This window comes from Takifugu flavidus, chromosome 13, assembly GCF_003711565.1.
Source record: "Takifugu flavidus isolate HTHZ2018 chromosome 13, ASM371156v2, whole genome shotgun sequence".
Taxonomy (NCBI): domain Eukaryota; kingdom Metazoa; phylum Chordata; class Actinopteri; order Tetraodontiformes; family Tetraodontidae; genus Takifugu; species Takifugu flavidus.
This window is the reverse complement of record NC_079532.1, coordinates 9,715,868-9,727,584: the sequence shown is the minus strand read 5'-3', so window position 1 is coordinate 9,727,584 and position 11,717 is coordinate 9,715,868. Positions and strand designations below refer to the sequence as shown.

The 11,717-nt window shown below is 53.8% G+C and overlaps 1 protein-coding gene across 2 annotated transcripts; it reads right to left on the bottom strand.

Annotated features, from left to right (window-relative positions):
- Positions 1-1,576: 1,576 nt before the first annotated feature.
- LOC130536543 (olfactomedin-4-like) lies at positions 1,577-6,877 on the bottom strand. 2 transcript variants are annotated; one of them, XM_057052567.1, is made up of 5 exons: positions 6,726-6,877; positions 6,495-6,653; positions 6,174-6,386; positions 5,729-5,861; positions 1,577-2,712 (listed from the first exon to the last, which is right to left on the bottom strand). In XM_057052567.1, exons 1-5 carry the CDS (start codon positions 6,753-6,755, stop codon positions 1,865-1,867), a joined length of 1,383 nt encoding a protein of 460 aa, XP_056908547.1. In that variant the 5' UTR covers positions 6,756-6,877; the 3' UTR covers positions 1,577-1,864. The 2 variants fall into 2 exon arrangements, with proteins under 2 accessions (XP_056908547.1, XP_056908546.1); XM_057052566.1 differs by having other exon boundaries at positions 6,174-6,653.
- Between the last annotated feature and the right edge of the window lie 4,840 nt (positions 6,878-11,717).

The following is an 11,717-nucleotide window of genomic DNA, read 5'->3' as shown; positions in this document are numbered from 1 at the left end:
GAGTGAGATGTGAGGTGGGGGGACGGGGGGGCCCAGAACGTGGCCTTGAGACAGGACTGACAGATAACCTCATATAGTCGTGGTTTTGCTGTGAAAAGCTCCCAAAGCTGAAATATGGCCAAATAAGGTAAGGTAAGGCGGCGCCCAGTGACCGTATCTTGGCATCGGCTGTGACCCTCAGTGTGCTGGTCAGTCCTGGTGATTCAGGTCTCAGATCCCTGAGCTGCACTCTTGCATTTGGTGACTCCGCGCTGAATATTTTGTCTCACGACGACGCGACTGGAAGCTGCTTACACATCATAGGGGGCAACTTTCCAAGGGCCACGGAGGAGCTCGGTCCCCGGATCCTCCGGACAGGACCAGGGAACGCGGTTGTCCTTTGGAGTACCCAGCAGTACCGGTAACTGTAAAACTGGTGAACAAAGCTACATGCATGAGCAACTACTACCTGATTGGTGTCGCCAACTTGATCGCCATCTCCTGAGGACTTTCTCTGACTCTGTGGTGGGATCAGCCATCTTTATGGGATTGTCTGCTGGTCCAGTAGCATCACGGACAGGGACAGGAAGAGGATGGACAGACTGGTGAGGAGGGCCAGCTCTGTCCTGGGATGTCCCCTGGACTCGGTGGAGGTGGTGGGAGAAGGGAGGATGATGGCTAAGGTGTCCTCCATGTTGAACAACACGTCCCCCCCCCCCCCCCCCACAGGACACCCTGACTCCACCCTCGCTGGGTGAAGGAGAGGTATCGCAGATCTTTCCTAACGGCTGCTGTCAGACTGCACAATAAACATAACGCCCGCTAGCACAATCTGAATATTATATATTCTGATATGTATATTGTATTCACCCTCTGTACCTGTACAGGTACACAGAGGCCGAGTATCCATTTACCTGGATTATTGTAAATATACATCCTCTTTGTATATTCCAAATTCTATTCTATTCTATTTTATCTTATTTTTCTCTGCGTGCTCTTGCTGTTGTTGCACTGTAAATTTCCCCGTGTGGGACAATAAAGGACCTGAATCTGAATCTGAATCAGCAGTTCAGAATGCCGCCATCATCTGGGGAACACTGGTACTGCACCGAATGGATGCTAGGAGGTAAAGACACTGTAGCTGCAACACAAACAGGCAGTGAAAGGTTCAAACAGCCCATCACAAACAGCACCAGGTGGTCTGAACTCACCATTTGGATCACGTGCAAATATAACTGATTTAATTAGGCTGTTAAAACAGTTCTTGATCAGAAATACACCTGGTGGGCCAGAGATTGAACGTTGGTGGGCCGTGGAGAACTTGCACTGTCCCCGTGCACCCGGGCCAGTGCAGGCGTCGCTCTAGGGATGCTAGAAAGGGACTAATTAAGCTCCATGTGGGGGCTGGCCGAGGCCACAGGCACGTGCACGAGCTGTACCTGATGAATGAATCGCCCAGCGGCCAGAGCAGCCCGCAGGCTTGAAAGGGTTAATAGTTCCTGCCCCGTTTCATCGAGGGTTACCATCAGTCACGTGTCGGGCCGCTGACATCACAGTCGCCATGGCAACAATAACAAAGCTACTTGTGAACACAAAATGAGGCCACAGACACCTTTATTTATGAATCCTAAACAGCATAACTTTAAATGGTCAGCGCCACATGGGCAACCATCCCCAGACTGAAGGCCAGTTATCTACGGGCCCTGCCTTAGTGCCTGGTGGCCAGGCATCACTCATTCGTGGCCACTGGGTTCTTTTTAATTGACCGTGACCAGAGGGGCCCAATAACAGACCGAAACAAGTGCAAATGAACTCAATAGTGGATGTGTTGATTTCAGATGTAGGACTTCATTCCAACGTGGCCAATGTTCCTGAGAAGGTCAGGTCAGAAGTAGACCTGGTAGGCCAGGAGATAGCCATCATTATACATGTAGAGCTGCTTGTTGGTGGGGTTGTAGCTCAGACTGGCAACCTCTTTGGCTACCTTCTCCAGAGGTATCGCCAGCGAGTTGTCCTCTTTGCCTGTGGCTGTGTCAAAGGCGTAAAACACCTCTTCTCTGTCTGTGTCCACATAACGGGTGGCGTACAGGACCCCACACGCCATGAAAGCGTTGCTCGCCGCTTTCTTGAACAGCCTCGTCTCCCAGGTTTGCGTGACATTAAGCTGCTCGGCATCATTGTCCCAGACCAGTCGGCTCGCCACCAGGTTGCCATGGTTACCGGTGGTTGCGTAAATGGCCCACAGTCCAGTCTCATCCGCTTCCAGATCCACGTCGCTGTTGGCTCGGCAGTCATAGTAACAATATGGGAACTTGTTGTTGAAGCCAACCCCAGAGCCTGGAAGAGTCACTCGCTTCACAGCGTTGCTTTTCAGGTCGTAGCGGCAGATGTCAGCTGAGCGGTAGCAGTGATAGTACAGAGCTTCACCATAGAGGACAGCGCTGGGACCCTCAACGGCGTTGGCGTGGCTGTAGGACGGAGCCACGCTAAAGTCCTTGTGTCTCACAGAGGCCAGAAAGTCCTCATAATTTCCATACACCCGTAAGGTGTTGCCCCAGATGTGGCTGCTGAGCAAAGGCTGGACCCAGTAGCTGTCGCTCTCTCCGCCACTGTCTGCCTGGGCCTGCTTCCCCCACGACCCCGAGGTGTATGTCTTACCGTGGGGACTGACTTTGGTGGTGACAGGTTCACTAATGTTGGTGATCAGGCCTTTCAGGCAGTGCCGGTCCTGGCCTGAAAATAAACAGTCACATCGTTCTTATCGCTACACTGGGCAGAGGAACGTTTCAGCTGGACTAGTATCAGCTGGACTAGTGTCAGCTGGACTAGTATCAGCTGGACTAGTATCAGCTGGACTAGTATCAGCTGGACTAATATCAGCTGGACTAATATCAGCTGGACTAGTTTCAGATGGACTCGTATCAGCTGGACTAGTATCAGATGGACTAGTATCAGCTGGACTAGTATCAGCTGGACTAGTATTAGCTGGATTAGTTTCAGCTGGACTAGTGTCAGCTGGACTCGTATCAGCTGGACTAGTGTCAGCTGGACTAGTATCAGATGGACTAGTTTCAGCTGGACTAGTGTCAGCTGGACTAGTATCAGATGGACTAGTGTCAGCTGGACTAGTATCAGATGGACTAGTTTCAGCTGGACTAGTGTCAGCTGGACTAGTGTCAGCTGGACTAGTATCAGATGGACTAGTTTCAGCTGGACTAGTGTCAGATGGACTAGTGTCAGCTGGACTAGTGTCAGCTGGACTAGTTTCAGATGGACTCGTATCAGCTGGACTAGTGTCAGCTGGACTAGTATCAGCTGGACTAGTATTAGCTGGATTAGTTTCAGCTGGACTAGTATCAGATGGACTCGTATCAGCTGGACTAGTGTCAGCTGGACTAGTATCAGATGGACTCGTATCAGCTGGACTAGTGTCAGCTGGACTAGTGTCAACTGGACTAGTATCAACTGGACTAGTATCAACTGGTAACCTTTAACAAACAGTCCTTAAGACGACCCAGAAGCATGACATCATGACAGGAATGTCGTATTTCCTAGGTTCCAAAACGATCCGTGTTCCATTTCAATCTTGTTCACTTTTCTTTGGAATGTTTGGGTGAAAATAAAGACAGTAAATTAAAAAGAGGAGACGACCAAATGGTCAGGAGGCACAGGGTGTTTCTCGCGTTAGCGTCACATCATTTCTGCATATGACAGCTTTTAACTCTAACCCTGACCCTCTAACCCTGACCCTAACCCTGACCCTAACCCTGACCCTAACCCTGACCCTCTAACCCTGACCCTCTACCCTGACCCTCTAACCCTGACCCTAACCCTGACCCTCTAACCCTGACCCTCTAACCCTGACCCTAACCCTGACCCTCTAACCCTGACCCTAACCCTGACCCTAACCCTGACCCTAACCTGACCCTCTAACCCTGACCCTCTAACCCTAACCCTGACCCTGACCCTCTAACCCTGACCCTCTAACCCTGACCCTAACCCTGACCTAACCCTGACCCTCTAACCCTGACCCTCTAACCCTGACCCTAACCCTGACCCTCTAACCCTGACCCTCTAACCCTGAACCTCTAACCTGGACCCTAACCCTGACCTGACCCCTAACCCTGACCTCTAACCCTGACCCTCTAACCCTGACCCTCTAACCCTGACCCTAACCTGACCCCTAACCCTAACCCTGACCCTCTAACCCTGACCCTCTAACCCTGACCCTCTAACTCTGACCCTAACCCTGACCCTAACCTGACCCTCTAACCCTGACCCTCTAACCCGACCCTCTAACCCTGACCATAACCCTGACCCTCTAACCTGACCCTCTAACCCTGACCCTAACCCTGACCCTCTACCCTGAGACCTAACCAACCCTCAACTCTAACCCTGAGACCCTGGAAAAGACTAACTAACCTGACCCCTAACCCTGTACACCTGAAACCTCTAAACCCTACCCTGACCCCCCCCACCTGACCCCCAAAACCCTCTAACCCTGACCCTAACTCTCTAAACCCTGACCCTAACCCTCGAACCCTGACCCTACCCTACCCCTAACCTGAACTGACCCCCCACCCACACACACACACACACACGCCACACCCACACACCACACCGCACACACCCCCCACCCACACCCTCACACACACACACCACACGCACACACACCCCCCACACACACACACTCACCACCCCCCCACCACACACACACGCACACCCCCCCCCACACACACACACGCACACCCCCCACACCACACACACACACGCCACACCCCCCCAGCACACACACACGCAAACACACACACACCCACCCCCACACACAGCACACGCACACACCCCCCACACACGCAACACACACACACACCCCCCACCACCGCCCCCGCACACTCACAGCACACACACACGCACAGCCACACACACACACACACTCACACACCCCCACCAAACACACCACACACGCACACCCCCCCATACACGCACACGCACACACACCCACCCCCCCCACCAACACACACACACACACCCACCCCCCACACACACGTCACACACACAAACAACACACACGCACAAACCCCCCACCACCCCCCACACACACACACAGCAACACACACACCCACCGCCCACACACACACACACACGCACACACACCCCCCACCACACACACACACGCACAACCCCCCACCACGCCTCCAAACGCACACGCACACCACACCCCCCCCAACACACACACACACCCACCCCCCCCCACACAGCACAGCAACAACACACCACACACACGCACACACACACATACACGCACACACCCCCCACCCAACACACACACCGCACGACCCCCCCCACACACGCACACTCACACACACCAACACCCCCCCCCCACACACACACACACCACACACCCACCCCCCCCACCACACACTCACACACACCACACAAGGCACACCCCCCCAACACACACGCACCACAACACACCCCACCCCCCACACACACACACACAAACACGACAACCCCCCACACACACTCACACACACACACACACCCACCCCCCCACACACACACACAACACACACACACACACCCACCCCCCCCACACACACACACCCACCCCCCACACACACTCACACTCACACACACCCACACCCCCACACACACACACACACACACACCCACCCCCCCACACACACTCACACACACACACACACTCACACCCCCCACCCCCCCACACACCCCCCCACCCCACTCTGACCTCTGAAGTCCCTGGGGATGGTCCTACAGGCCTCGCTGCTGTTCTTCAGGTATCGCAGCTTCTCTTTTACCGACTTCATGTTGATGACATCCGTTGTTTGCAACCTCTCCACATAAGCACGAAGTTTATCCGCCTACACACACGCACATGTACGCGCATCAATCCGATGAATGGTTTTGTAGTGCCATCTATCGGACACTGATGTTATTACACCTGTTTCATTGTACCAGTTTGTCCTCGATTATCCGTGAAGGAGGTGTTTAAACTCATCCTCACTTCATTCTAACTACTCAGTGATGCATTAATACAGAATGACAAATGTATATTTAGCTCAGGCATCTTTATGGCCTTTGCAACTGCACAAATCCCAAGAACAATTATGTCTATGTGGCTGTCCTTCATCTTAATTAGACATCGTATCACCTTCCCGGGGCCACTGCTTTACCTCCTCAGAGAGCTTCTGCGTCTTTTTGTTGTCCAACTGTGTGTGAATGCTGCCAACATCCGTCTCCAGCTGGGTCAGCTCCTGCACCAGCTGGGGTAGCGCTAAGGACGAGTACAGGCCCCGGTGGTGAAGGTACCTGTGGGGCTCCAGACGGGCCGTTATGTTCCTGATGGAAAGCTGCATCTGAGGGAGGCTTTGGCTGGACAAATTCACCTGCAATGAGAGTGAGAAAAGAGCTCCGGCAGAAAGATTCCCCAAAGCTGCATGTAGCAGGAAGGCATTCAGAACTAGGGAACAACACCGCTCCACTTCATGGGTCACCTGTTGCTGCAGCACTTTCCAAGAGACTTCGCAGGACTCGATCTGCTCGTCCACATGCTCATACTTCACAACAGGAAAAGACCAGAGGGTCGAGTTCACCGTGCACACACAGGAACTGTTCCTCCTCAGCCATTGTCCACGCAGACCTTTGCTGTCCACCTGCAGTACAGACATTTACATGCTACGCTACAAATGCTCCTGGTTGCTAGTTGAAGAGGACAGAAGACTCACTGAGGACAGGAGAAGCAGGAGCAGCCACATGTTTCAGTCGGGGAATGAGCGGTGACGGATCAAACGGGCTTTAAACTCAGCACCTCCTCTTCTCCTTTCTAATTTAAATAACTCAAACTGTGCTGATTGGTGTTCAACCCACAAAACCACCTCCATGATATGAAACTCCAGATCTAAGCACCCCCCCCCCCTTCCCGTTATTCAGGGTGTGGACTGACTGACTACAGTTAAACTGGATTTTGGTCCAAAAATGAATCAACTGATAGAACAAACCTCCCCAGAACCCTCAGCTGATCCCTTTAAAAGATCCAACAGTGCAGTGAGACGCCAACATTCATCAAAAAGTGCTTCAAAGATTCTGTCTGAGCAACAAACAGGGATCAGGATGCCCTGGACCTGATTGTGGCTCACGCCAAGGAGTGACTTTATCAGTGACTTTATCAGCGACTTTATCAGTGACTTTATCAGTGACTTTATCAGTGTCACTAAAATAATCACTAATTTTTACTGATTGTTTGGTACGTTTCAGACTCCGGCCTCTGGCTGTTTATGGGCAACGTCTCCACGCTTGAAACCCTTCATGTGGCGGACACCATGTCTGACTCTAGGACACCTCCAGAGAGGACGAGTCCAGGAACATGAGCTCCGTTTGCAGCAGCTCAGGATCATCGGGGGGACGTCAGACGCTGATCCGCACAGAGGCACCGGCAGCGGGGACACCTGCACCAGCAGGTCCCAGATGGAGACGCCTCCGCACCAACTGGTGGACTCGGGGGACAGGCAAGCACAGGACAGACTATCGTTTCCCACCTGCTCCTCCACACTGACGCTGCTCTCCTGGGCAGGTGGCGTCACGCCGTCCCTCCCAAACACCACCGGCACGGAAAAACTAAACTCTCAAAATCAACCACACTGCTAATAAAGCAGAATTAAATAACTTACCTGATCATGCTGATCAAGCTGCTTTCTTTCTTCCCAGGTGGTCCTGGGATCAGCACAGGGTGGTCCAGGGATCAGCTCAGGGTGGTCCAGGGATCAGCTGATCAGCACACGGTGGTCCTGGGATCAGCACAGGGTGATCCTGGGATCAGCACACGGTGGTCCTGGGATCAGCACAGGGTGGTCCGGGGATCAGCACAGGGTGGTACAGGGATCAGCACACGGTGGTCCAGGGATCAGCACAGGGTGATCCTGGGATCAGCACAGGGTGGTCCAGGGATCAGCACAGGTGATCCTGGGATCAGCACAGGGTGGTACAGGGATCAGCACACGGTGGTCCAGGGATCAGCACAGGGTGATCCTGGGATCAGCACAGGGTGGTCCTGGGATCAGCACAGGGTGGTACAGGGATCAGCACAGGGTGGTACAGGGATCAGCACAGGGTGGTCCTGGGATCAGCACAGGTGGTCCTGGGATCAGCACAGGGTGGTCCGGGGATCAGCACAGGGTGGTCCAGGGATCAGCACAGGGTGGTCCTGGGATCAGCACAGGGTGGTCCAGGGATCAGCACAGGGTGGTCCAGGGATCAGCACAGGGTGGTACAGGGATCAGCACAGGGTGGTCCTGGATCAGCACAGGGTGGTCCTGGGATCAGCACAGGGTGGTCCAGGGATCAGCACAGGGTGGTCCAGGGATCAGCACAGGGTGGTCCTGGGATCAGCACAGGGTGGTCCTGGGATCAGCACACGGTGGTCCTGGGATCAGCACAGGTGGTCCTGGGATCAGCACAGGGTGGTCCAGGGATCAGCACAGGTGGTCCAGGGATCAGCACAGGGTGGTCCAGAGATCAGCACAGGTGGTCCAGGGATCAGCACAGGGTGGTACAGGGATCAGCACAGGGTGGTACAGGGATCAGCACAGGGTGATCCTGGGATCAGCACAGGGTGGTCCTGGGATCAGCACACGATGGTCCTGGGATCAGCACAGGGTGGTCCTGGGATCAGCACAGGGTGGTCCTGGGATCAGCACACGATGGTCCTGGGATCAGCACACTGCTGTGGTGAGACTGTTGTGAATGTGAACACAGCACATCACACAAGTCAGAACCAGATCAAGAGTGATCAGAACTGTTGGTCCATGGGGGGTCCTGGCATGTCGATGAGTCCAGGACACCGGTGGATACCGCCCCTAATCAGAACAGACCTTCTCCAAATACCACCGTGATGGTCACTAAACCCTCCAGGGCTGGCCGGACGGAGGGGGGACATGGTTTCTGTCTGGTTACTCACCAAATCGGGATTCATTTTGGGTGACCTCCAACGGATGAAGCCAACTCTCATTGGCATGAGTAATAACTACCAAAGTCCATGATGTCTTCTGGCCAGCAGCTTCACCTCTGCTTCCATGAGCAGCTGTGCGTCACAGAACCGAATTAGCACCAGGATCGACTCCTCAGCAGGTGTTGCCCCAGGAGGCGGTTGGTGCTGCCCCCTGGGCTGCTACCTTGCCCCAGCACCCTTGCTAGTGAAGCCACGCAAACGTCGCTGGTGTCTCCAGGCCCGGAGATGTGACCACCTTCATGAAGAAGAGGGTCAGAAGGTTCCACAGAGTGAGACACCAACACAAACCCTTCATTAGGTCTGTGATTAAGCTTCTGCTGTAACGGTCGGTCACGATTCGACGGTTGTGTCACCACTGTTGGTGACTCCGGTTATTCTGGACGGTCCTACAAGGACAATGGTGGGGGGCTCGGCTGAGAAGAGGGTCGTTAGTTCGAACCCCTGAGCACCTTCAGAGCACTGCCAAGGTGCCCTTGAGCAAGGTACCAAACCCACAAACGTGCACATAAGGCTCTGCGATGAACCGGCGACTCCAGCTGGGATGGACCCCCGGACCCCCCCCCACCACCACCACCAGTTTCATATGAAACTGACACAGTAGCAGTGGGGACACATTTACATTCCAAAAAGCACCAACAGAAATATTCCAGTCGGAGGGGAATTTCCTCAGCAGATATTTATGAAGAAGTGCAGCCTGGAGACTTTCTGTTCCTCTCCCCACATAGACGTCCTCCAGACACGTCTCGTTCACGGTTCCCACGTTCAGAAAGCTATTTAAAAACCTGCGGTTAGCTAGGCGGAAGGTTTCCTCCTGAACGTGACGTTCCTCGGTGGGTCCACAGGCCTGCTACACCTCCCAGATACCAAAGAGAAATTCAGAGGAGACATTTGGGATTTTAACAACACCTTTATTTACATGTATTATTCACATTTCCACATTTCAGAGGGACATTGGAGACCTTCAACAATTCAAAATCAAACAATTTTCCTCACTAAACCAGGACGTCTCTCACTCCCCAGATGTCTTCAGAGGGACTAATTTGTCCTGTTGGTTCATAGAAGCGTGCCTCCTCACACCCTGGTGAAGTCCTCCGCCCTGTAGGGGGCGCTGTAGAAGGCCTCAGCGTGCCTCCTCATCACACTCTGGTGCAGTCCTCCGCCCTGTAGGGGGCGCTGTAGAAGGCCACAGCCTTTTTCCTTCTTTTCTGACCCAGCATCCTTCTGGTGGCCATCATGTGCTTCTTTAGCCGGGACTGTTTCCTCTCATCCAGGACGTCCACTCCCTCTGGAGCAGCAACGCACTTTTTAAGAACTTTTCAGGGTCTGGGAAATAATCAGCCACCTTCACAGACTGGCTGAAGGTTTCATCCAGGAAGGTGGTGATGTCCTCCAGGGTGTACAGGTCCCCAGTAAGGGACTGGGAGTCCCCTACAGACCCCCAGGAGTCAGAGTCAGACTCCATCCCCTCCTCCCCTCCCTCATCAACACTCAGCATCTCAGCTGGCTGATCAGGGAGCTGCTCCCCAGCAGCCTGACCCTGGTCACCACTGACCCCCTGAGCTCCTGGCTGCTCCTCCTCCTCAGCTGCTCCTGGCTGCTGCTCCTCCTCCTGCTCCTCCTGGTGATGGAGCTGGTGATGGAGCTGGTGATGGAGCTGGTGATGGAGCTGGTGATGGAGCTGGTGATGGACCTGCTGATGGACCTCCTGATGGACCTGCTGATGGAGCTGGTGATGGACCTGCTGATGGACCTGGTGATGGACTGCTGATGGAGCTGGTGATGGACCTGCTGATGGACCTGCTGATGGACCTCCTGATGGACCTGCTGATGGAGCTGTGATGGACCTGCTGATGGAGCTGCTGATGGACCTGCTGATGGACTGCTGATGGAGCTGTGATGGACCTGCTGATGGAGCTGTGATGGACCTGCTGATGGACCTCTGATGGACCTGCTGATGGACCTGCTGATGGAGCTGTGATGGACCTGCTGATGGACCTGCTGATGGACCTCCTGATGGACTGCTGATGGAGCTGCTGATGGAGCTGCTGATGGACCTGCTGATGGAGCTGCTGATGGACTGCTGATGGAGCTGCTGATGGACCTCCTGATGGAGCTGCTGATGGACCTGCTGATGGACCTCCTGATGGAGCTGCTGATGGAGCTGCTGATGGAGCTGCTGATGGACCTGCTGATGGACCTGGTGATGGAGCTGCTGATGGACCTCCTGATGGACCTGCTGATGGACTGCTGATGGAGCTGCTGATGGAGCTGCTGATGAGCTGCTGATGGAGCTGCTGATGGACTGGTGATGGAGCTGGTGATGGACCTGGTGATGGACCTGCTGATTGAGCTGCTGATGGAGCTGGTGATGGAGTTTGTTGTGCCCCTTCAGCATACGTGATCTTCTCCCTTCACCCTTTCTTCTCCTTGTCTTCCTCCACCAGCAGCCTTCAGCAGGTTCTGGATCGTTCCTGCTGGAACAGGGTCTCCTGAAGTGATTCCAAACATTGATGTCTCGGTCGATTCTGTTTCCCTGGTGCAGAGAAGATTTAAAAGCTCTGGAATTTTTCATGTTCTTCTTCTCCAAAATATTGTGGAATTTTAGTGAAGTCACAGCAGAATCGGTTTTGTTCATCTTCTAAAAATATTTGTGTGCTGATTCAGATGCAACAAAAGACGGGGAGTCATCATATTCTGACCTGTATCACACACG